Raw genomic sequence first — 26,939 nt, forward strand, 5'->3', positions numbered from 1 at the left:
CTGCATACTAGGCAGCTGTCCTACCCATTCTGCTATCACTTTGGCCCCAAGCTGTTCATTTAAAATTAGTCAAGTTACACTAGATTCCTTTCAGTTGGTATTTACCATGAGCTGTCTCTGTCATTTCACTTCTATGTGACTACATATATGTATATGTGACTACATATGGAGTGTGTCTAATTTTTGTCTGTTTGTTTGTTTTTGGGCCACACCCGGTGACTCCTGGGTGTGAGAGAGAGTACAGGAGTAGCACACAGCTGACTCTGGTTCAGTATATAGCACCATTATATGTTCTTCCAAGTACTGCCAGGAGTGATCTCTTGAGCACAGAACCAAGAGCCTGCTGGCTTTCACTCTAAAAGGCAAGAAGAAAAAATTCTTTTATCAGTGTTGACCTATTTTTTGAAATAATCATTTTATTTACATTTAAGGTAGTTATAGATTTGGTGTTATTTTGCCACATTATCTTTCATTTTGATTTTATTTTATTCACTGATAGTTTTTTTGTTTGTTTGTTTTTGTTTTCTTAGTTTTGGTTTTGGTTTTTGGGTCATACTCGGCAACGCTCAGGGGTTCCTCCTGACTCTACCATCAGAAATCGCTCCTGGCAGGCTTGGGGGCCATATGGGATGCCAGGACTCGAACCACCGTCCTTCTGCATGCAAGGCAAACACCTTACTTCCATGCTATTTCTCTGGCCCTATATACTGATAATTTTTTCCCCCCATGGGTGAGGGGTGAGGAATCTTTCCTAGTGATGCCCAGGGACCACTTCCAGCAGGACTCTGCCACCCGGGCTGGATACTCTTATTTCTCAGGCCCAGGGATGGGAAGGGAGACCAGGATTCAGGCCATGAGGCCCTGGACATCAGATTCTGGGCTCTACATGGAAGGTTGTGCTGTGTTTCTTTGAGCTGTGTCCTTTGCTCTCTGTCCCTTATCTTTATTCACTTGTGTCATCCTTCTTTGTGTATTCTAATTAATCAAATACTATTTTTTAAATCTTATTTTTCTTCCATTAGTTCTGTTACTCTTATTTTAGTACCAGATATCCTTGATCAGACATTGGCAAACTATTGCTTGCAGGCCAAATCCAACCAACCTTGTTTCACTGTTTTCTGCAATTTTTAATTTTTTTTTTTTTTGTTTTGTTTTTTGGGCCACACCCGGCGGTGCTCAGGGGTTACTCCTGGCTGTCTGCTCAGAAATAGCTCCTGGCAGGCACGGGGGACCCTATGGGACACCGGGATTTGAACCAACCACCTTAGGTCCTGGATCGGCTGCTTGCAAGGCAAACACCGCTGTGCTATCTCCCCGGGCCCTGCAATTTTTAATTTTAATTTCACTTAAGTAGCCTTCCCATTTTATAAATAAAATAAAATAAATATTATGTATCACTTCTGTGGCTCAATTGAATAAACCCACAAACTATACTACATATATGCAAATCTACAGTTTTTACTACATGGCTCTTAGTTAATGGGTTATGGTTCTAAAACTTAATTATGCATCAAAGAGGACTTGGCATTGTACAGATTTCTAGACTTTGGTCTTCATAGTTTTTGGTTCAGTAGATTCAGGTTGGGCCCCAAGTGTTTCTAATACTTGGCAATAATGCTCAGCTGCTGGTCTGGGAACCTGGTTTTGACTTCCACTGACCTAAAAGTTACAGTAAAATAAATAACCAGGCTTACAATTTCCATAATAATGTTAATAGCTTGAAAGTCTTGTCATTTCATCTACTTAGTTAAAACTATTTTGTAATCTCAAACTGGCAACTAGTCGAATGTCCATCAATAACTGGATATTGCTAAATTCTGTTACAATTATTTTATAGGCAATGAAAGTGAGGGTTTTTTTTTAACACACTGAGTGCAAACACGCTAGATACTAGAATACATATTTTATGATTTCTTTTATATAAATTTCAGAAATGTGAAAAACAGATTGTTTTTGTTGGCCTTTGAATTCATTCTGTCTCTTAAGTTTTAAGTGGTGGTAGCATAAGAAATGTAGCTTTAGGGGCCAGCGAGGTGGCGCTAGAGGTAAGGTGTCTGCCTTGCAAGCGCTAGCCAAGGAAAGATCACGACTGCGGTTCGATCCCCTGCCGTCCCATATGGCCCCCTCAAGCCAGGGCAATTTCTGAGCGCTTAGCCAGGAGTAATCCCTGAGCATCAAACGGGTGTGGCCCGAAAAAAAAATGTAGCTTGGAATTGTATTAATTGGGGGAGAGGGAACATTTTCGGTCACATTGTGCCATGCTCAGGTTTTTTACTCAGGAGTTACTGCAGTAGTGTTTGTGGGAACCATGGGTGGTACTGGGGATCAAATAGAGGCTAGCCACATGCAAGACAAGTACCTTAACCCATGTAATATCTTGCCTTAACCGCTGTACTATCTCTTCTGTCCAACAGTCTGTTTAGCACATAGCTTTTAATTTCTCAAACCTATCTTAATGATACTGTGATGAAAGTATTTTTAACTCGAAGACATATTTTCTTGTAAGTTGTGCTGTTTAAGAAAGATACTTGCTAAATGGAATATGGGCTTACATTGAATGTCTAAAATGTTTCCAATACATAAAACATCCTGAACACTTGTATATTGAGAGTGTCTAGCAATTGGACTTGAAATAGCCTCATGGAGGGTTGATTTGGTTACTAGTGAAGGTTAAGAATACAGGTTGAAATGAAAAGACTGCACATTGATCTGCAGCCTGTGCTAAAGCTGTTTCTCTGCCTCGCCCATCTTGTTTGTTCTGGTTGGTTTGTGCAGGGTCCTAAAGAAAACCATCTTCTCAGATGAGTAAAATGCACATACATCTTGTGATGAGATAGGGGGAGAGCAGTGTTTTCATTTTACACAAGGAGATGATACCTGTGTTGTGATAGACAAATATTCTGAAAGGAGTTTTGTAAAATATATAGAATTATTTATATGAGAATTTTTATAAAATTGTTGAGCTTTGTTTCTGTGACCTAAATTAACAGTAGATTGTAAGATTACAGAGTTAATTATGCTCAGTAATGAGCTCCCTGATATTCCCTTTTACTGATGCAATACTAAGCATCATAGCTGAATGAATACTGCATAAGATTATACATGCTAGTTATGTAATCTTATGCCCATTAAAGAAAGTACATTTGGGTCTATTACCCTTGACTATGAAATGCCTTTGAAATGTTGGTATAGCGTAAGAGTTGCAGCTGCATTGAAAACTGTTCAAATAGATGGAGAATTTTTACCTTTCATCTGGTAGTAGCTGCCATAAGATGATGTCATCTTGGAGCTGATTGGCTGCTTCAGCACCTCGGGCAGGGAAGAGAAAGAAAAATGCCGGCACAAACCTCAGTGGTGGTTCTGTGGTTGTTTCTGTCTATTTTTGATAGAATCTTTGATTAGTATAGAATCTGTATTTGGCCATGTGAACTGTTGGGAATTAAGAGCTTTCAGAGGAATGAGGCGACTGATTTGCAAACGGATTTGTGATTGTAAGTTGCAGAATCTGGGTGTAAGGAATAAGACAAGGGTGTGTTAGAAGATGCACTCAGGGAGGAGCTGGCAGAAAACGCTTCTGTGAGGAGCAAAAATCAAAAATGCTTTCTGCTCTCCTGTGCGTTCATGTATTTGTTTCTGTGTTTTAAGTGGATGTGTGTAGCTAGGAAATATAACATTGCAATTTGATTTTGGATTGCACAAGGTTATTTTATATGTAGCGACAGCCACTGTAGATTCTTATTCAAAGGAGCTGCATTTTGTATTTTATATTTTACACAGTAATGGTTTGCATATTGCTTTATTTGATTTTTTTTTTTGCTTTGTGGAAAATGAAGCAAGGCTTATTTATTTTTTAAAATGCATCTTTCTAATGCTTTATTCAGATAAAAGCTTCGATGATGAAGAATCCGTGGATGGAAATAGGCCATCATCAGCTGCTTCAGCCTTCAAGGTCCCTGCACCGAAAGCATCCGGAAACCCTGTCAACAGTGCAAGGAAGCCTGGTTCAGCAGGTGGCCCTAAGGTTGGAGGTAATGTAGATCCATTTCAGACCTAATGTGCATGGCTTATGCCCTTGGTATGGCTGCACATACCCAGACGACGGAGGAATATATTTATTCATGACTGCAGCATGGTTGCAGATCTGGAAAGGAGAATGTGCTCTTTCTGAAAATGTTCAAGATACTGTCTGTATTTCAATCAGAGCCAAAGGGGAATTTTGTGTTTTCTTGAGAGTATCTATTTTTCAGATCTGTCTTTAAAGGAATATATTTAAACGAGTTTAGAAGAGGGTAAAGTATTTTTTTTTTCCTCCTTAAGGAGAAAGCAGTTTTCTTACGATTTGGTTCTTTGCAGGTTCTACAGCTATTTAAAAATAATGACTTACATAATGGCTTTACACATTTAGTCTAATCATAAATATTAGAAAATGGAGAAAATGGTTGAAAAACTGGGTATGGAATTATTGGTCACAATAGGAAATGGGTGGTGGTCAAGTACAACTGCTTCAAAAATGGTTTCTGATTTAGATAATAATAATAGTAATACATAGGTTTTATGTATTTATACAGGGCATAGCACATCCTTGGGTCATATTAGAACTGTTTATTCTATATTGTTTACCTTAAAATAAAATTCGGGCCTTCTTTCCCCATGTACTAATTAGGAAACCAGAAGTACTTTATAGGTGCTAGTTTCTGTTGGGTTTTCTGATAGTTGAATCCTGTAACAATAAGGATAAATATTTAATGATAAAAGGCAGTAGTATCTTTGTTCTTCTTTCTTTCCATTTTTTGCCAATAAATTTGTGTTGTAGTTATTTGGGAAAGTATCTTTCCATGTTTTTGAGAACTGGTGAGAAAACTGTGGTCTTCAGAATTTTGATGTCTATAATCCTTTTATTAAAAACAAAAAGTAAAGAAAGCTGTATTTTATCCAGGTTCTATAAGTTTGAGGTATTATAAATCTTAACCATCATGTGTTCTATAACCAGCCAGATGAAATGTATGTGTATATATATATATATTTGTATGTATACACATATGAAATAATAGGTAAATAAAATATTTTGAGAGAGAAATGCATATCTTACAGATTTCCAATGTTGTGTAATTTACACTATTATTTTCATCATTTTCTTTTTGTATTTAAAAGTTATATCCCAGTGTGTGAAATTATCTGCTAAACATTCTTACTTATCTCTGATAAAAGGTATATGACATGCTTTGGTTTCTTCAGTCATTGCAAGGGAATTCTTATTTTGTGCCATAAATTTTAATGTCTTCTATAATTTCATGGAGATGTCTTTCATTTTAAATGGATTAATATTTCAAACATATTTAATGATATTTAACATTTGTTAATAAAGGTCATTGATGTTTTGTGCTTCACTTTGTATTCAAATTTAAATTTCAGTTTACCTACTTTAAATTTGCTATTTGGAGCTGATGATAATCCAATTGTTAAAAATCACATATTATTTTTAAAGAGAGATCATTTTAGTGCCACCTGATTTTATAGTCATACTAAATTAAACATATTAGGTAGTTTTTATGACTAATGAAATCTCGTACAGATGGTTTTATTCAGCTACAATCAACCTTTTTGAGAAAAACAAGGAAAATGTTATTTCTTCTTCCTCCTCTTCCTTTTGACAATTACAGCTTTATTCTGCAATTTTTTAATTTGTTTCTTTTGTTTGCTACAGCATTTAGGCTTGCTTTCCATTTTTCTCTCTAAGAAGTATATTACTAGCCAAAGACTGAATATTGTTTCAGAAATCAATGCCATTCTTGGCTGTCAGTCCTTCTTTCATAATCGAGCTTAGATATTGTTCTTGGCAGAAGCTTATTGATTTTTAAATTAGTTGTAGAAAGTTTTCTTAGAGTTTTATAATCTAATAGAAAAGGATGTTGGGAATCTTAGAGTTCAGTTTACTATTCAGGTAAAATAATTTCCATAATATTCTTGATTACTTAGCATTTGATAAAATTAATATGCTCCACCAGGAGCATTGTTGAACATGACTCCAAAACCATTCAACCACAAAAAATTTTGCCCACAAAAAAGGGCAAAATTAGTGTTCTCAAAGTATAAAAATTAGGAAAATATAATATTGCATGACCTCTACATGTGGGTATAATCCACTGATGAATTATAATATAGTTTCCTTGAATTTCATGTAGAGTACCCAGTTATTTTATTTTATTTTTATTTATCATTATTATTATTTTTTTTTTTTTGGTTTTTGGGGCCACACCCATTTGATGCTCAGGGGTTACTCCTGGCTAAGCGCTCAGAAATTGCCCCTGGCTTGGGGGGACCATATGGGACACCGGGGGATCGAACCCCGGTCCTTCCTTGGCTAGCGCTTGCAAGGCAGACACCTTACCTCTAGCGCCACCTCGCCGGCCCCCAGTTATTTTAAACCTATATATATTTTCTCAGAAGCATAAAATTGGCACTACTATGTAGTTTTGTGTTCTTATTTTCTTAGTATTTTACTTTTTTATCTTAGATTAATTAAAAATTATTATGGGGGCCAGAGAGATATTACAGGGGATATTAGTGTACTTGCCTTACACACAGCCAACCACAGTTCTATCACTAGCACCACATATGCTCCACTAGCACTGCTTATGGTCCCCTGAGCACTGCCAGGAATGATCCCTGAACAGAGCCAGGAGTAAGCCCTGAGCACTGCTAGGTGTAGCCCAAAACAAAAAGGAAAATAAACATCTTTCAGGGCCAGAGTGATAGTATAGCGCTTGCCTTGCACTTGGCTGACCTTGGTTTGATCCCTGATACTTCATGTGCTCCTTTGAGTCCCACCATGAGTAAGTAATTGCTGAACACCACTGGATGTAGCCCCCCTCCCAAATAATGAAATAAAAAAGAAATCCTTGGAATCACGACTAGTCTACTTTTGAAGTTTGGTGGGTTAATTTACTTCCCCCAGAGATATATGTCAAGATGAGAGAGCTGTGCTATTTTTGGCAAAGTATCCTATTCAATTAATTAAAGCCAATAGGACCTGTGTTTAATCTTTAGTGTGCTGCTTCTGTTCTGTTCATTCGCTCAGTGTGTCAGCCTGTTCTGCTCAGACTTTATAGTGTGTTCTTCAAGACAGGAGAATCAGAGACTGTCTTACACAGTTGCTCCATGCAGTGTATATTTCCATAAAAGTAGATGCAGTGGGGTTATCAAAAGTTTATGCTTTGTGCATTGCTAATTAGAATAAAAATAAAAGAATTTAAATAATGTTCTGATATTTGTAACTCCATAGTAGGAATTTAGATAAACACTTCTTTATTTTTAATTAAGTGCTTAGAATATAGTTGAGATTGCACACGATTGCTTAAAGTATTTCTCTGCAGTATCTTAGGTAATTAAAAATAATTTACACACAGGGGTCTGAACCAATAATAGTACAGCATGTAAGGCTGTGTTGGATGCAGCTGACCCAGCTTTGAAACCCAGCATCCCATATGATTCCCCAGGTCTGCCAGGAGTAATTTCTTAGCACAGAGCCAGGAGTAATCCTTGAGCCCAGAATGGTGTGGCCCAAAAAAACAAAAAAACAATTTTTTTTACATGCAAACTGTTCCCCCAACCCTGGGTTTTGTTTTGTTTTGTTTTTGGTGGGGGGCACAACTTGCAATGTTCAAGGATTACTCCTGGTCCTGCACTTAAGAATCACTCCTGGTGGTAAAAAACAAGTGCCTTACTTATTATATTATCTCTCTGCGCACCCCTCCCCCATTATATTACCTTATATAAATCATTGAGTTAGGTACTTTAAGTTATTCTAGACTTTACTGGTAGGAAGCCAAAATTGGAAAAAGTTAAGTAACTTTTTAAAGCAATGTACTTAGCCTGTGGACACAGCACAAAAACCACTCTACTATTATTCACATTAGTTTCACTGAGCAATAAAGATTCTTCTAAATACTGTAATTCTGGGGCTGCAACAATAGTACAGTGGGTTGGGCATTTGCCTGGCATGCAGCTGGCCCAGGTTCGATCCCTGGCATCCCATACAGTCCCCTTCCAAGAGTGATTTCTTTTTTTCTTTTTGGTTTTTGGGCCACACCCGGCGATGCTCAGGGGTTACTCCTGGCTGTCTGCTCAGAAATAGCTCCTGGCAGGCATGGGGGACCCTATGGGACACCGGGATTCGAACCAACCACCTTTGGTCCTGGATCGACTGCTTGCAAGGCAAACGCCACTGTGCTATCTCTCCAGGCCCAAGAGTGATTTCTGATATCAGAGCCAGGACTAACCCCGCAGCTCCACCAGGCATGGCCCAAAAACCAATAAATGAATGAAAGAATGAATATTGTAATTCTAAGAGTATGAATTAGTGTGATTCCCAGAAAAGTAGACTATTTGGAAATGAGCAAACCTGCCATTTTTATTTTATAAATAGAAATGCTTTTTTTTTTTAAATTTATTTTGTTTTTGTTTTGGGACAACATTCGGGGGATAATCAGGGTGTTATTCTTGGCTCTGCACTCTGGAATTACTTCTGGTAAGCTCAGGGGATCATATAGGGTGCTGGGGATTAAATCTATATCATCCACATGCAAAGGCAAATGCCCTGCCTGTTGTGCTATTAATTCAGCCCTACATTTGTGTTTGTTTGGTGGTTGAAATTGCCTTTATAAAACTTATTTTTTGGTTTATAATATTCCCATTCCTATGCTAATTATGCTGACTACGTTTCAAAAATTGAATTAAATGATTCGATAACTTTTTTGTTTTATTTTTGGTTTCGGGTCATACGTGGCATGCTTAGGAGATATTCCTGGTTCTGCACTCAGGTGGCCATATGGGATGCTGAGGATTGAACCTGGGACTGCTGCATGCTAGGCAAAAGCCCTACTTGCTTTACTATTTCTCTGGCTTCCAATTCTCTAATTGTTATTGTTTGTAATTATTATCAGATTTTGAGGTAGCAATTTGACATAGAAGCCTGTGTGTAGACGTATCAATGATCAGATTATAAATTCTCAAAGTTTGTTATTTCTCACTAGCTTATTCAGAAGAGTAAGTATCTTCTCTCTGTTTTTCCAAGCTAACATCTGCAAATGTTTTTAATGGTTTTTGTTTCTGTTGTTTTGGGGGCCACACATTCTTGTGTTGGGGTGTGAGGGATAATCATATGGTACCATGAATGAACAGTATGCTATCTGTTCAGCCCTTCAGATGGTTTTAACTTTCAATTCAATTACCACCTTTTACATTTCAGTAGAATTTGCTCTTTTTAATTTTAATATATATTTTGTATTGTTTTTCTTTATTCATATCTGTCCCAAGGTTTTAAGACTTTCCAAAAACATATTTTTTTAACAAATTTTACTTAGGATTTTTATTTTTCCAATTATACCAAAAATCCAAAGTAGTGATTTTTTATTTATTTAATTATTTATTTATTTTGCTTTTTGGGCCACACCCTGTGACACTTAGGGGTTACTCCTGGCTATGCGCTCAGAAATCGCTCCTGACTCAGGGAACCATATAGATGCTTGGAATTGAATCAAGGTCTGTTCTGGATAGGCTGCTTGCAAGGCAAACATCCTACTGCTGTGCTATCTCTCTACCCCCAAAGTAGTTGATTTTTTTTTAAAAAGTTTCTAACAATCATGTAGTATTTTCTCCATATTCACAAAGGATTGGTTTCCATGACCCCTGAGAATATATTTGTAGATGCTAAAGTCCTTTTTATAAGCTATATAAAATTATATATTTGCATGTAAACTGTGTGTATGCTCTCATATACTCTTTTTTTTTTGTTTTTTGGATTTTGTTTTTTGGGCCACACCCAGTGGTGACGCTCAGGGGTTACTCCTGGCTGTGTGCTCAGAAATCACTCCTGGCTTGGGGGACCATGTAGGACGCTGGGGAATCGAACCATATAGCCGCGTACAAGGCAAACACCCTACTGCTGCGCCACCACTCTGTCCCCTCTCATATACTCTTTTTTTTTTTTTTTTGGTTTTTGGGCCACACCCATTTGACGCTCAGGGGTTACTCCTGGCTACGCGCTCAGAAATCGCTCCTGGCTTGGGAGGACCATATGGGATGCTAGCGCTTGCAAGGCAGACACCTTACCTCTAGAGCCACCTTCCCGGCTCCTCATATACTCTTAAGTCAGTATTTCTCAACCAGAATTCATGTGGCCCATTAAAGTGACCAAGGCATAAAACAGAAGGGAAGTGTTGTTACACAAGAACCCATCTCTGCCCCTAAAAAGGAACCTAGAACCTAGTGCTTGGTTCACTGTCAGGAGTTTCTTGGATCATCTTGTAACTAATATTATATGTGACACATGTTATTTTTTTTAAATCACATATAGCAAAGTACCTAATTTTGTAATTTAAGGACTGGCCAGTAAGCCATTCTATCTGGATTTACTATAAACTCCTATTTACTATAAATAAAATCAAATATCTTTGCTTTTCCAACATATGATACCTTGTTGCTGTCTTAACTTTTAAGGTAAATACAATTCAAGTAATTAACAGATATGTCATTGCAAGAATGAAATAATAAATTTCTTAATTGCTCGTTATGTATAAAATCCTCTTTTACTATTAGTTATTTTCTTTGCTCTCCATTTGTAGTTCTTATTAAAAATAGTGATAAAAACTTTAATCGGCAAGTTTTTTCGTGTGTATGTGAAGGATTCAGAATGCTTAAGAGGAGCCTGAATGGTAAAGCCGGTTGCATGCTGCTCACATGCATTTGCCTTGCATGCAGTTGACCTGGGCTCAATCTCTGATGCTCCATACAGCCTGCAGACTCCTCTAGGAATGATTCCTGTATGTAGACCCAGAGGTAACCTCTGAACATTTTTAGGTGTGGCCTAAACAAAATAACAACAAATATATTAAAAGAATATAGAAGGGGTCGGAGAGATAGTGCAGCGGTAGGGCATTTGCTTTGCACACGATTGACCTGGGGTGGACCCGGGTTCGATTTCAGGCAACCCATATGGTCCCTGAGCCTGCCAGGAGTAACCCTGAGTGCTGCAGGGCGTGGCCTCAAAAAACGAAAACAAAAAACCTTAATAGGCAAACTGAAAACTCAATGTTTCCACATATAATTTATTGTCTTATCTACAACTGTTAGTAGAGCCTGGCATGTTCTTTTTTTTTTTTTTTTTTTTTTTGTGGTTTTTGGGTCACATCCGGCAGTGCTCAGGGGTTACTCCTGGCTCCATGCTCAGAAATTGCTCCTGGCAGGCATGGGGGACCATATGGGACGCCAGGATTCGAACCGATGACCTTCTGCATGAAAGGCAAACACCTTACCTCCATGCTATCTCTCTGGCCCCAAGCCTGGCATGTTCATAGCTTCAGGTTAGAAGCTATTTCTAACATTTCTAACCGTCAGGGTCTTACATTAATAACTAATTACAGTATCTGCTCTGTTCATTATTCTATCAACCAGTGGAATAGTTAGCATTTTTGTTTTTTGGGCCACACCCGGCGATGCTCAGGTGTTACTCTTGACTCTGCTCAGAAATTCCTCTTGGCAGGCTCAGGGACAATATAGGTTGCCGGGAATCGAACCCAGGTCTGTCCTGGCTCAGCTGCGTGCAAGGCAAACACTACCACTGTGCTATCTCACTGGTCATTTATCCTATACTTTTTGATTGAGGTTTGCATGTTAGAGAAACATTCTTCGAGCTGGGGAATTAGTGCAAAGGGCTAGCACCTATGACTTGGATTCTGTAGGCCTTGATTCTGTCTGCTGCACTGCAAGGTCCCCTGAGCACCAATAGTTATGACCTTCCCCAGTGAAAAGGAAGAAAATTGTAGTATCCTACAGAAAAGCATATTGAGGTTTGCTTTAGAAAATGAGATATGGGGCCAGAGATATAGCATGGAGGTAAGGTGTTTGCCTTGAATGCAGAAGGACGGTGGTTCAAATCCCGGCATCCCATATGGTCCCCTGTGCCTGCCAGGAGTGTTTTCTGAGCATAGAGCCAGGAGTAACCCCTGAGCGCTGCCAGTGTGACCCAAAAACAACAAAAAGAGATATTATAAATATAGGGGCCAGCGAGGTGGTGCTAGAGGTAAGGTGTCTGCTTTGCAAGCGCTAGCCAAGGAAAGATCACGTCGTGGTTTGATCCCCTGGCGTCCCATATGGTCCCCCCAAGCCAGGGGCAATTTCTGGCGCTTAGCCAGGAGTAACCCCTGAGCATCAAACGGGTGTGGCCCGAAAAACCAAAAATTTTTTTGCTTTTTATAGCTGTACATGTGAGGAATTTTCTAGGGTGACGTTTGTTACATACATTATAATGTAGTTGAGTTGATAAGCTGTATCTCTGTGTTAGACATGTTGTGAATTTAAATTTTTTTCATTAACTTGACATTTTTAAAATCCAAGTATGTGACTTACTAGTGAGGAAATTGAAGGAAGCATTTAGTTCATTTTTTTCGAACAAGAGGCATGCTCTTTGTTGCAAGTCAAACAAAAGATAATTGAAAAAAATACTGAATGCCTTGCTTCCTTAATCCCATTGCCTTGAAATGCCTTGTAAGTGTTAAAATTGGTATTTTCTTCTACATCTTACTTTAGGTTTCATATGTAGCTACATAGTTGATTTTCACGTGAACCACACCTGGCACACACTTGGGACTCTATAGCACCAAAATGCAAACTCCTTTTTTAAGCATGTGAGACATTTGTTCTTTTGATGCATTGGAATGATGGAGGACGGGATGATAGTACCTTTATGTGCAAATGGAGGATTCTTAGAGAGAATTGAGTTTATAGATTTGGAGTCTATAGAAAATAAGGTTGGAAACCTCTGCAAACTTTCTTACATAATATGTTATATGTAAGATACACATTTTTACATTGTATGCTCAGTCTTTATGTATCACTCTTTTATAGTCAAATGTCTTCCTGTGGCCCCAAAACAAAAAAACCCAACAAGATTTACTATCTTTTTATTTTTTTGTTTTTGGTTTTTGGGCCACACCCGGCGATGCTCAGGGGTTCCTCCTGGCTGTCTGCTCAGAAATAGCTCCTGGCAGGCATGGGGGAACCATATGGGACGCCGGGATTCGAACCAACAACCTTAGGTCCTGGATCGGCTGCTTGCAAGGCAAATGCGGCTGTGCTACCTCTCCAGGCCCAAGATTTACTATCTTAAGGTATCAGTTGAAAATCACCTGTGGCTTTGACTCTGCATGAGTGGACTTGGTGCCTAGAGCCAGCCTGGTCTCAGCTCAGCACCACTCTGGTGGGAGAGAGCTGTGTTTGAAGCCCAGGCACTGAAGCCACGGTGGTGCCCACTTGCCACCTGCCAATCTCTGTCCTTGATCCCCTGCCCTGTTCTTCCCACATGATGCCTGGAGTCTGTCCCCCTCCCCCACCTGCTAGGAGGCTTTTATTTTAATTTTTTTTGGGGGGGGGGGTCACACACGGCAATGCTCAGGGATTACTCCTGGCTCTATGCTCAGAAATTGCTCCTGGCAGGCTCGGGGGACTATATGGGGTGTCGGGATTTGAACCACTGTCCTTCTGCATCTAAGGCAAACACCTTACCGCTGTGCTATCTCTCCGGCCCCTTATTTTAATATATATATATTTGGTTTTCGGGACATACCCGGCGGTGCTCAGGGGTGACTCCTGGCTGTCTGCTCAGAAATAGCTCCTGGCAGGCACGGGGGACCATATGGGACACCGGGATTCGAACCAACCACCGTAGGTCCTGGATCGGCTGTTTGCAAGGCAAACGCCGCTGTGCTATCTCTTCGGGTCCCATTTTAATATATTTTTTATTTAAACAACATGATTACAAGTTTGTTCATAATACAAGGTATTTTTCCCCCTACAGATAACATTGTTCATGATTGAGTTACAGTCATACAGTGTAGAACAACCTTCACCAGTGCGCATTTCCTGACACCAATGTCAATAGTCTCCCTCTCACCCTCTCTGATGCCCTCTTCCCTCCCTCCTGCCTCTGGGGCAATGCCTGAAGTTCTTGCCTATAACTTCTGTCCTGGGCTTGTCTCAGCTTTTTCCCAAACGAAAAAACAGAACAAAAGATCTTTTTCTCTTTGTTTGGCTAATATTGATTATTATGCTTTCAAATTTTGTTTGTTTGTTTGGGGAATCACATCCTGTGTTGCTCAGGGGTTACTCCTGGCTCTCTGTACTCAAAAATCGCACTTGGCAGACTCAGGGGACCATATGGGATGCTGGGAATCGAACTGGGGGTCTGTTTGGGGTTGGCTGTGTTTAAGGAATACTATTGCTCTGTCCTGATACACTTCCAAATATTATTATACATAGCATTTTTAATTAAAAAATTTAATTCGTTTCTGGTGAGAAAGGTTTTGGTATATTGATTTTTATTTGACTAAACTTTACTTTTAATTTTTTATCAATGATCTTACAGTGTTTGATTTGGATTTTCTCTCTGTATCAGGCTTTGACAGATTGTAGCAGTACCTTGTTGAAATGCAGTTCATTCTTGAAGAATTGAATAGTTGTACTAGAGAGCACATGGCCCATTCAAGCTTAAAATTATTTAGCCCTTTATAGAAAAAAAATTTTCAGCCTCAGTTTTGACAACTAGACAACCATCTTACAATAATGACAGTCAATCAGACAGCCATCTTAAAATAATGAGTTTTTTTTTTCTTTCAGTAGACAGTTTTAAATTTGACAGTATTTTTTTCTTGAAAGATAATAATAACATGCTATCTCTGACTCCTAATATTTTAAGAAATCTTAGATCTGAGGTTTCCAAGCTCATTTGTCCTTGTGCCTCCTTTTTTAGAAAAATGAGATGGAGCCAGAGAGAGCACATCGGTAGGGCGTTTGCCTTGCACACAGCCAACCCAGGACAGACTGTGGTTCAATTTCTGGCATTCCATATGGTCCCCCCTGAGCCTGCCAGGAGCAATTTCTGAGCGCAGAGCCAGGAGTAACCCCTGAGTGCCACCAGGTGTATCTCAAAAACAAAAAAAAAAAAAAAAAAGGGAAAATGAGGAAAAAGCCTCTCTGTCCTGCCACTTCCCCATACATGCCACCTCCCACCAAAGGCAATTTACCTTCTTGAAGTGAACCAGAAGAAAACAGTGCCCCTCCTAGTTGTAGCCAAGCCTATTACTGCCCTCCAGTATTGATCTGGTACTCTCTGGGGGACATCGTAGTTCAACTTCAGGAAGTACTATTTTAGGTTATCTCTTCTTTCTCAGAAGATTTATCTCCTTTACACAAATCTAGGTGTGGATTTCAGTTATCTATTCCACTTGACTATGTGGTATAGATCTTGCTTTTCATAAATCTAGAATTTCACAGCCATTATCTGAAAATATTTTGAGCCATTTTCCCTATTCCATATTTGAAGCACTTCAATTAAACATCTGTTAGATTTCTTGCTGTCTTCAGATATCTGTGAATTTCCATTTTTCATTTATTTTCAGTCAAGTTTTTGGTTATTTTAATGGTTGTATCATTTAATTAATTGTTTGTATTTTCCTCTTAAATTCATCTCTTTATTTTTAGGCAGTTTGTTGATTATTTCTGGAATTATCTCTTCAACATTATATACACAACTCTAGTTTGCAACTAAATATTTCTAGTATCTACAGTTCTAAAATCTAAGACCTTTCCTTGCGACTTTTCATTTATGATGGGTTGTCTTAGTATATGCTTGAATTTTAATTGTGACTAAATTGTTTGAATGTAGTTGGTGGGACTAATGGGTCTAAATTGGGTCTAAATTTTCTTTTTAGAAAAGAACTAAACAGAATGGGGGGAGGCTTGTTTATTTTGAGGGGACTACACCCGACCATTCTCACACTCAGGAATGATTCCTGGCAGTACTGGGTGTGTGGGGGACTATATGGAATGCTGGGGATCACACCCCGGTTGGGCAAATGCAAGGCAAGTGCCCTACTTGCCAGACCCTAAACAGAACAGTTTTGATACTGTTTGATATGCAGTGTTTCTCATCCAGGAACCATGGAAACTCCATTTGGGTACAAATCACATAAATGGAGATGAGGGAACCACAGCACATGCTTAGGGGAACCAACTTACTAGTAGGATAGAGAAGCCACAGGAAGGACACAAGGTGGGAAGGGGGACACAGTCAGGAAAAACAAACAAACAAACAATGGGTGGGGCCGGAGCAATAGCACAGCAGTCGGGTGTTGGCCTGTACCTAGGACAGACCCAGGTTCAATCCCCGGCATCTCATATGGTCCTCTGAGCCTGCCAGGAGCGATTTCTGAGTGCAGAGCCAGGAGTAAAATCTGAGTGCTGCTGGGTGTGAGACAAAAACAAAACCAAAAAGGGTAAGAAACGCAGAGTTCAAATAGTGTTTGGAGATTTCTTCACTGTTCCTGTCCTAGCCTTGTGTAGGTTATTGGAAAGCATGAGGACCCTCTCATTCTGCCACTACACTGAGACCAAGTGATTATCACCTTAGAATGAAGTCTAGAGCAAGAATTAGCAGTCTGTTGGAGCACAGGCAAAATCCAGCCAGCTCTCTATTTTTCTACTCATGTGTTAGGAATGTTCTAACATGTTTTTGTTTGTTTTCTTATATGGATCACACTTGGTAGTTCAGGACTTACTCCTGGCTCTGTGTTCAAAGATCACTCTTGGCAGGCTCGGGACCATATGGGGTGCCAGCGATTGAATCCTGGCCCCCCAAATACATATTAAAAGAAGAATAATGTGGGCTGGCAAGTTAGCTAGCTCAGTGGATAGAGGGCATGTTTTGTGTGCAGGAGTCCAGTCTGTATCACTGCTGGGAATACCCCTACCCATTTCAAGACCATTGGAAATAGCCCTGACTGAGTTTGGCCTAACATCCGCTGCCCCGCCTTTCTCACCAAAAGAATAATAGTGTGGCATGTGAGAACTTGATGAAATCCACATTTCAATGCCCTTTAATAAAACTTTGTTGGATACAGACTTGTTCATTCATTCACATACTTTCTGTGGGTGCTTCAACTGCTGAGTTGAATATTGCAACAGAACTCACATGCCAAAATCTAAGATGTTGACTCTTGACAGCAAAAGCATCTGGGGGAAAATTTGCCCTTTCTCCTCCCTCCCCTACCCCCATTTTAGCCTTTTACTATATTTTAAAGAGATTAATACAAATGGCATGTGTTGGTGATCAAACAAGGTTTGGCCGCTGACAGGTTTGGCTGCCCAGGCACCTGCATTATCTCTGACTTTGAATTCAGTTTTCAGGTGTGATTCTTTCTTTTGGTAGAAGGTAAAGCGCAATTGGGGAGATATTTAAAATCTATTTTACTTTCCCTTTGTTGTTGATGATACTGCTGTGATGTTTGGGATTCATAGGCATTTGGTGTGTTGCTGGCACACTTTGCTGGATATGTTGTGTACAGGTGTTTGTGTTGCTTGCCAGGAGTGTCACACTTAGCTGTCGGGCTTATTCACAGCACTTGTTGGGGGATGCACACTGGGTTGTGATGCCCACCAGAGCCTCACACTGTAGCTGTTCTTATAGATACTTTGCTCAGTGTATCACACACTTGGCTGTGGCGTGCTGAAAATGGTGATTTCCAGTACTGCTTAGACCTCACTTGGCAGGGTCAGCTTTGTGCTTGAAAGGTAGGCACTTTATTTCCAGGCCCCTGTTAATTTGTTGATTATTAATTAATTGTTAATTATTCATTGTTAACAATGGTTAATTTTTATTAATTTGTTAATTGTATTACAATTAATAATTTCAATTGTAGTTTGCACTATTCGTCTTTTATTTCCACATGTTGAATTCTTACCATTTAAGAACCATTTAGTTTTTGAATGTGAAATAGAGAGTAACGGGCCCGGGCCAGTGAGGTGGCGCTAGAGCTAAGCCTTGCAAGCGCTAGCCAAGGAAGGACCGCGGTTCAATCTCCCGGCGTCCCATATGGTCCCCCCAAGCCAGGGGCAATTTCTGAGCGCTTAGCCAGGAGTGTGACCCCTGAGCATCAAACAGGTCTGACCCCAAAAACAAAACAAAACAAAATAAAGTCTTACGGGGCCGGTGAGGTGGTGCTAGAGGTAAGGTGTCTGCCTTGCAAGCGCTAGCCAAGGAAGGACCACGGTTCGATCCCCCGGCGTCCCATATGGTCCCCCCAAGCTAGGGGCAATTTCTGAGCACTTAGCCAGGAGAAACCCCTGAGCATCTAACGGGTGTGGCCCCCAAAACAAAACAAAACAAAAAAGAAATAGAGTAACAAGCACCTCCTGTTTCAGCTAATGTTTATTCAGAAGGCAAGAGCTACAATTTACTTTTTAAAAAGATAATTTAAATATTAAAATTGCTAGATGAATATTGAGGCTTCAAGAATGCAAAAAATCCCGAAGGAGTGGTTTCCAACCATTCAAAGCCTTCAGACACTCTAGAATCACTGCCCTAATGTGTCATACATAGAAGGTAGTAGTTAGAGAGGCCAGAGAAATAGCACAGCACTAGGGCATTTGCCTTGCACCCAGCCGATCCAGGGTGGATGGTGGTTTGAATCCTGGCATTCCATATGGTACCCCGAGCCTGCCAGGAGCAATTCTGAGCGCAGAACCAAGAGTAACCCCTGAACGCCACCAGGTGTGACCCAAAAACCAAAAATAAATATATAAATAGAGAGAAGGTAGCAGTAACAGTAAGTAGTACAGCTTCTTCCCCTGGGCTGGAGGAACTAAATTAGAAGTTGAAATCTTCACACTTAAAAAGCCTTGGAGGAGAGAGGCCTGGTAAAAGCTGGAGGATACCTTTGGGGAGAGTATTTCTGAGAGCACATTGGCTAGGTAAGTGTGAGTGAGCAAAACTTTCAGTTAGAACCAAGTGCTGAAATGAGTGCACTGCCAGAGTGACTAGGGTTTGGAGACTGAGGGACACAACATTCCCGGTGGAATACTACTCAGCTGTAAGGAAAGATGAAACTGTTCAGTTTGCTTCTGTTAGGATCTACAGAGTTTGCTCTGAGTGAAGTCAGTAACACAGAGAGGGACAGATACACAGAAACACAGGAAGAAACTAATTCCCAGAGGTAGCAGGGACTGAGAACTGGGCTACAGAACTGAGCTGATCCCAGTGAGGTTAGAGGCGTCCCAAGGTGGTAGGGAACACACTATCTGGTGGTGGTGGTGTCTTGGGTTGTGTGTGCATGAAACCCTGCTGGTAACAGTATTGCAAGTCACCGTGGTTTTTTAAAAAGTTTAAAATAAAGGCATATACTTAGCAATTACAATCAAAATAAAAATGAAGAAGAAACCAGGATGGAGCAAGCGAGTCTCCCTTGTTTCCAGTTTCTCTCTAGTGCCCCCTGTTGACAAAATTTAACAGGAAAGTATTAGCATCAATTAAAAAAAATGTTTGTACCATTCTAGAAAGGATATAAAAGAGTAGATTTTAAGTAAAAAGACAATAATTTGATTTCTGACTCTTAAACCGTAACTACCTATTAGCTTTACCTTTCTTTTCTTTGCAATAAAAAGGTATTGTTTGCATATTTAAAATTAATTTTAAATGCAAGACTCTTATTTTATTGTCATTTAAAATTGATATTCAAAGGGGCCAGAGTGATAGCACAGCAAGGAGAGCATTTGCCTGGTGAGAGGCTGACCCGAATTGGGTCCTCGACATCCCATTTGGTCCCCAGAGCCTGTCTGAAGTCATTCCTGAGCTCAGAGTCAAAAGTGACTCTTAGCACTGCCAGGTCTGGCCCAAAAAGCCAAAAAAAAAAAAAAAATTGTTATTTAACTTTTTTGCTGTCCTTTCACCTGTGTTTGTGTCTGCTATTGCATTGAATAAGGGACATTCTGTTATAGTCTAGACTTTATGGCCAGCTTAGTTTAGTGCTTATAGAGAGTTAATAAACTATTACTAAGTATCTTGGCATTTCTAAAAATAATTTTTAATAGCCCTATAAAACAAGGTTCTCCAAAAATTCTGTCTTTGTTGGGATCAATAATTAGATTTTCAGGGCGGGAGAGATAGCACAGTGGTAGGGCGTTGCCTTGCAAGAGGCAAGGGCAGTGGTTTGAATCCCGGCATCCCATATTCCCATATGGTCCCCCCGTGCCTGCCAGGAGTAGCCCCTGAGCACTGCCGGATATGGCCCAAAAACAAACAAACAAAAAATTAGATTTTCATGTGACCTTTATGCTAAAATACTTAACAAAAAAATTTTTTTAATAACTTAACAGGTGCTTCTAAGGAAGGAGGTGCCGGAGCAGTTGATGAAGATGATTTTATAAAAGCTTTTACAGATGTCCCTTCTATTCAGGTAAGGTTGCTAGTAGTGTGGCATAACTCGTGAATATTGCCTTTGTGCTTATTCGTTTTGCCAAGCTATTATTTGATACATTGAGATATAAGGGATTCTTCAAAGGGAGTGAAATGCTTTTTTCATTTTTTGTTTTGATTGAGATCTCCCCAGCAATGTGGGGACACCCAGGATTACACCTTTAGAGCTCACGAGGCCATCTGGTGGGTAGGGCTGACCCCAGTCTCATCTGTGTGCTCAGAAAGAACCCTTTGAGCTGTCTCCCCAACCCCTGAAATGTTATTGGCTCATATAAAATTGCAATGCCCAAAAACATCCACTTTTTTAAAAGGTGACGGTGATAAAACATCCTTCTGTTTTTTTCCTTTTACTTATTTATTCACTTCATTTCTGTGGAGTGAAATCCTTTATTATCAGATCCTTTCTACTTTGCTATAGAATATTTAAACGTCCCCTTTTTCAACTTCTTAATTTTTTTGAGCCATCTACAGTGGTGTTTAGGGGTGACTCTTGGACCAGGACTCACACCTGAAAGGCTCAGGGGACCCTACCCACTGTATTATTGCTCCAGTCTCAGAATATTGTAACTTATTAAGGGTTAGTTCTGTGTTCTTCATTCTACAGTCTATTTTCTTAGGCATTTCCTTCTAACCAATGACTTTATTTGCTGCTTAAATACGATAAAATTTTCTAGTTTTACCTCTATGCCAGGCCTCTTGAGTGTCAAGAATAGTATCACCCCTGATTGTGTATTTGACATCTCCTTTTAGATGTCTTTGAAGCATCTCAAATTCAACTTCTTCAGAACTGGACTCCTCATCTCCCTATACAAATCTACCCTTCTAATTTCTTGTGCATGGAAACTTGCTTAATCACATAGACTTTTTCTGGTACAGCAGATTTCTAACTATTTTTTTTGGAGAGGTAAGAGGGCCACACCTGGTGGTGCTCAGGTGTTACCCTTGTCTCTGCTCAGGAATCACTTCTGATAGGTATTCAAAATTCTGAGTGTACCCTAAAAGTGTTTCTCAACTTTTTGACTGAGTCACCCTTCTCACCTTGTTTCTTTCCTAAGGCTTTTCTGTTATTTGGATTTGCTCCCCATGTCTTGTGCCACCATGCTCCCTCATTTATGCAGTTTTTACCTGTGGCCTCCTTGGAATAAGTCAAAGCAGCTGACAGCTTGGCCATATGGCCTTTCACTGACTAACATGGGTTCATTGTTTTCCAATGTAATGCTGTCCAGGGTTGGTCTCACTGGAAAGATCCAGGAGGCAGTAGTCACCTCAGTTGTAATTGGGGCCACTTATTTTTATTAGTATACTTCAAAGAGATTGATTTCTGTGGGGATACTGAGGTAAAAAAATTTTTTTCCTCTAAAGGTGAAGTCTAAATAAATTTGGTAATCTCTGGTCTAGAACATCACTTTTTAAAAGATGTGCCTGTTTTTTTTTTTAATTTTTGGCTAAGAATCTCTTGGGGACTTGGAGTGGGGTACACAGGAAAGAATCAGCTCAGAAACCTCTGGGACTCATTCTCAGAGTGTTCTCTGATTATACTCTTGCCTTTACAATGACTCTCATGCTTTGATACCCTTTTATTCCTTTGGTGTCTTGTTGTGTTTAGAGGAGATCATTTTTTTTTTTTTTTTTTTTTTTTTTTGGTTTTTGGGCCACACCCTGTGACGCTCAGGGGTTACTCCTGGCTATGTGCTCAGAAGTTGCTCCTGGCTTCTTGGGGGACCATATGGGATGCCGGGGGATCGAACTGCGGTCCGTCCTAGGCTAGCGCAGGCAAGGCAGGCACCTTACCTCCAGCGCCACCGCCCGGCCCCTAGAGGAGATCATTTTAAGTAAAGGAAATTTAATGGCAAATTTAAAATATGAGTAGGGCTGTTCTGGTGATGCTGTGTGATACTATTAATATAGTAGCATTACTAGAATTCTGTTTTTAACCATCTCTTATTTCTGACTCTCCCATGTTATCTTCCCTCGTGGTGAACAGTATAGCTTTTGCTGCTCACCTTACCAACTTCATTACCATCTGCTGCTTTTCCAGTGCTACTGTAAAGTACTACATTGAGATGTTCACTGTGAACTCAGATAGGCCTTTTCCTCTTGGCAGTACACTGATTGACTTAGACCTGAGTCAATGTCTCCACCCATTGCCCCCTTTGCACTCTCTCAGTTTCTTGCTGTCTTTCCCTAAGAGCCATTTACACATTCCCAAAGGGCTAATATATCTCTTTCTCCTACACTCTCTCTGTCCCTCTTCTTCCCTGCTTTTTGCCTGATGTTTGTTTGTTTGTTTGTTTTTCTTTCCATAACTAGATTAGAAACTATAAGGCAGAAAATAGCTCTTCCCATTTTGGGGGCCCTCACTACATTTTCCTTAGTGCAAAGCATAGTACGTACGTGACTCTGGAGAATAGAAGGATAATAGTACTTAGCAAATGTTAACTTCAGAGGATACCACAAAGAATATAGCTGTTCTGGGTACAGTCTAGCAAACTGGGTTGGAGTAGGGCTGGGATACTAGGGTGTAACTGTAAATGGAACCTTTGGAAATATTGTGTAAGTGTATGGAGTCCATAAGTCCATGTGTTAGATGTCATTCTGAGAAATTAAATCTTTTTATTAACCATTAAGGTATTTGCATTTTACTTTACTAGACATTCCTGGTAGTGCTAAGGGCTTACTCCTGGCTGTTGAGGGATCACTTCTGGGCTAGGGATCAGACCACGGTCAGCAAGGCACCATAAACCCTATACTAGCTCTGCAGTCCCATATCATACCTTTGTTTTGTTGCTTCTGTTTCGGGACCACACCAGCATTACTCAGAATACTCCTGGCTCTGCACTCAGAAATTACATCTGATTCAGGCATGTTCAAGGCAAATGCCCTACCCTTTGTACTATAACTCTGGTCCCTCCTGCATCATCTTTTTTTTTTTAAGTCCTAAACTATTCATAAGTCAGATAACTAGCATATAAGTAATAAACAAGGAAGAAAAATTAGAACATTTTATCATTGTAAAAAATATTCTCTGTTTGGGGCCAGAGTGGTGGTGCAAACGGTAGGGCATTTGCCTTGCACGCGCTAATCTAGGATGGACCGTAGTTTGATCCCCGGGCATCCCATATGGTCCCCCAAGCTAGGAGCGATTTCTGAGCACATAGCCAGGAGTAACCCCTGAGCGTCACTGGGTGTGGCCCAAAAACAACAAACAAACAAAATATTCTCTGTTAAAAATATTGCTAAAACGGCTGAGGATATATAGCTCAAGTGGTGAAGCACATACCTGTTGTGTGTGAGGCACTGAGTTTAGTTCCTAGCATCAAATGTCCCTCTCTCCATCCTGACCTTCAAGTGTGGTGCTTGTGCACACCCAGGTGTCAGATGTAACCCCTAATTTTTTTATAAGTTGCTAGAGAGGCTGAAGAGATAGTATAGTAGATAGGGTACTTAGTTGCACAAAGAAAACCTGGGTTTGATCTTTGGTACCCTATATTGTCCTGTGATTTCTGCTAGAAGTGATCTGAGTGCAGACCCAAGAGTGAGCCCTGAGAACTGTCAAGAGTGGAAAAAATACATAATTTTTCTAATGTTCGGTGGCAAGAAATAATCATAATTTTGAACTTTTCTTTAAGATCTATTCTAGTCGAGAACTTGAAGAAACCTTAAATAAAATCAGGGAAATTTTGTCGGATGACAAACATGACTGGGATCAGCGTGCCAATGCAGTAAGTTTTTCATGTTATTTTCTTGTTTCTCACTTATTTCTCTTAGCGTTTTAGCAAGGTAGTTCCCTACACAAATATATCCCTTTTGCATAATATATCATTTTATGTATTAATTACTTGTTTATTCACTTAACGAATCCTGACTATCACAGTTGATCTGGTACACTGTATAGATGCCTGGTATATAAGAGTTGCTCCACTATCTATTAAATGCAAATCACTATAAGCATATCTTCCTTACAGTTTCCCAGTTGATGGACTTAGAGTTGTTTTTTACTTCTTGGCTAATTTTTTTTTAATTGTAAAAACATCCTTTACATACTTATAGCAATGGTGTTTTTATTACTTGAAGAAAGGTAGTTTAGAAAAGATTAGATACATTTTTCTTATAATAGTTATAAAAATACTTTTAGCAAAGTATTATAATTTTAAAATAATTACACACAGGACCAAAGAGATAGCACAGTGGTAGGGTGTTTGCCTTGCACACAGCCGATCTAGGAGGGACTGTGATTTGAATCCCGGTATCCCCTATGGTCCCTCATGCCTGCCAGGAGTGGTTTATGAGTGTTAGAGAGCCAGCAGTAACCCCTGAACACCGTTGGGTGTGACCCAAAGACCAAAACAAACAAACAAACAAACACACACACACACACACACACACACACACACACACAGATGCTGGTTACTACCTAGTGTTTCGTTTTTACAAGTTAGATGGCAGAAATTATTATGTCACCAATAAGAGTACCACATTGGTACATGGGGTTACTTGTCTTTTTCTCATCACTGTGTGTGTGTGTTGTTCTAACATATGGATATTTTTTTTCTACCAAATTTTGGCATGAATTTTATTCTCAACTACACTTGTTTAGGTAATTATTTTAATTTCTCTCCTGCTTATGATAGGTTAGGTTCCTCATACACCTGATATATTGCTCAATTTTCCCTAATATTTGTAGTATGTTGTTATTTTTCATCTTTAATCTATTTATTTAGCTTAAAAGACTAGTTTGTTTATAAAAATCTTCATAATTTAATGTGAAATTATATTTAATAATAGATATGATAAATTAGACAATTTCTTCTTTTTTTTTTTTGTTTGTTTTTTGGGCCACACCCGTTTGACGGTCAGGGGTTACTCCTGGCTATGCGCAGAAATTGCCCCTGGCTTGGGGGGACCATATGGGACACCGGGGGATCGAACCGCGGTCCTTCCTTGGCTAGTGCTTGCAAGGCAGACACCTTACCTCTAGCACCACCTTCCCGGCCCCCAATTTCTTCTTTTTAATATCTTTATTTAAACACTGACTACAAACATGATTGTAGTTGGGTTTCAATCATATAAAGAACATCCACCTTGCGGCCAGAGAGATAGCATGGAGGTGAGGTGTTGGCCTTGCATGCAGAAGGACAGTGGTTCGAATCCTGGCATCCCATATGGTCCCCGGCCTGTCAGGAGTGATTTCTGAGCATAGAGCCAGGAGTAAACCCTAAGTGGTGCCGGGTGTGACCCAAAAGCCAAACAAAAGAATAAAAATAAAAAGAACACCCACCTTCACCAATGCAGCATTCCCATCACCAATGCCCCAAACCTCCCACCTCCATATGCTCCCCTCACCTGTATTTGAGACAAGCTTTCTACTTCCCTCATTCATTCACATTGTTATTTCTTTAACTGCACTCACCACTCTTTGTGGTGAGCTTCGTATCATGAGCCCACATTTCTAAGACAATTCCTTCCTTCCTTCCTTCCTTCCTTCCTTCCTTCCTTCCTTCCTTCCTTCCTTCCTTCCTTCCTTCCTTCCTTCCTTCCTTCCTTCCTTCCTTCCTTCCTTCCTTCCTTCCTCCCTCCCTCCCTCCCTCCCTCCCTCCCTCCCTCCCTCCCACCCTCCCTCTCCCTCCCTCCCTTCCTTCTTCTTTTCTTTTCTTTTTTGGTTTTTGGGCCACACCCGGCGGTGCTCAGGGGTTACTCCTGACTGTCTGCTCAGAAATAGCTCCTGGCAGGCACGGGGGACCATATGGGACACCGGGATTCGAACCAACCACCTTTGGTCCTGGATCGGCTGCTTGCAAGGCAAACGCCGCTGTGCTGTCTCTCCGGGCCCTAAGACAATTTCTTAATATAGAAGATGTATGCCTGTTTTTCCTTTTAATATATTTTTATTGCATGTGGTGTTTATTTAGTAAAAGTTTTATAATTCTGTATTAAGTAACAATGGTAACGGTCGCACAACATTTCAAATATATGCGCAGCTATTAAGTTGACTGTAAAATGATTAATATGATAACTTTGGGTTAGCGTATATCTTAGCACAAAATTAAAGGACTCCCTTAAAACATTTACAGAGACAGGCAGGTAGTGCAGCAGTTAAGCAAGCCTTTCATACAGCTGACCCTGATTGGATCCCAGCTGCCATCTGATCCTCCTGAGCATCGCTTTGGAGACCATCTTCCCACTAAATGCCTTAGTTTTCCCTAGCCACTTTCTAGAGAGGGGGGTCCATATGACATTGTCTGGGAAACTCATTGTGTCTGGAGCCCTCGTGATGCCCTGCAGGTAGAGGAAGAGGATATCCTCAAACGCTTGCTACAGGAACCCACTCAGGTGGCACTGATCTGGGCATTCGAGTGGAACTGTTCATCTACAATAGGATGGCATATGTATTGCACATCTGACAGGAACCTGGGAAAAGTTTTTACCGGCAGCTTGCGCCAGTGCTGACCATTGAAAATTCAGCTGACATCAGCGTTATCTTCCAGGAATATTGGCCAGCAGGCTGTGTGAAACTTTGCTGCCACCACCGAGTCATTCCCATTGCTGTTATTATTTCACTTGTGGAACTTTCACTAAGTAAGCCCAGGAGGCATCTGGGCACCCAGACTTCCAGTGGTCACTGATCCCAAGATTGTTC

At 40.1% G+C, this 26,939-nt stretch overlaps 1 protein-coding gene and 1 non-coding gene across 14 annotated transcripts in view; both read left to right on the forward strand.

Annotated features, from left to right (window-relative positions):
- The window catches only part of CLASP2 (cytoplasmic linker associated protein 2), a 178,589-nt gene that overhangs the window by 33,883 nt on the left and 117,767 nt on the right, over nucleotides 1–26,939 (forward strand). For 7 of the 13 annotated variants that reach the window (XM_049766383.1, XM_049766386.1, XM_049766388.1 and 4 more), the window contains exons 1-4: nucleotides 3,342–3,491; nucleotides 3,882–4,028; nucleotides 20,203–20,282; nucleotides 23,932–24,024. In XM_049766383.1, the coding sequence (XP_049622340.1) occupies nucleotides 3,458–3,491; nucleotides 3,882–4,028; nucleotides 20,203–20,282; nucleotides 23,932–24,024 (354 nt within the window). In that variant the 5' untranslated portion in view covers nucleotides 3,342–3,457. Of the gene's footprint in view, nucleotides 1–3,341; nucleotides 3,492–3,881; nucleotides 4,029–20,202; nucleotides 20,283–23,931; nucleotides 24,025–26,939 lie in introns of those variants that run through there. The other 6 variants (XM_049766378.1, XM_049766379.1, XM_049766380.1 and 3 more) reach the window with 1 other exon arrangement.
- On the forward strand, nucleotides 13,169–13,295 carry LOC125998511 (small nucleolar RNA ACA64). Its single transcript, XR_007492061.1, has one exon. It is a non-coding gene; the product is annotated as a small nucleolar RNA ACA64 (small nucleolar RNA).

Source organism: Suncus etruscus, chromosome 20 (genome assembly GCF_024139225.1).
Source record: "Suncus etruscus isolate mSunEtr1 chromosome 20, mSunEtr1.pri.cur, whole genome shotgun sequence".
Taxonomy (NCBI): domain Eukaryota; kingdom Metazoa; phylum Chordata; class Mammalia; order Eulipotyphla; family Soricidae; genus Suncus; species Suncus etruscus.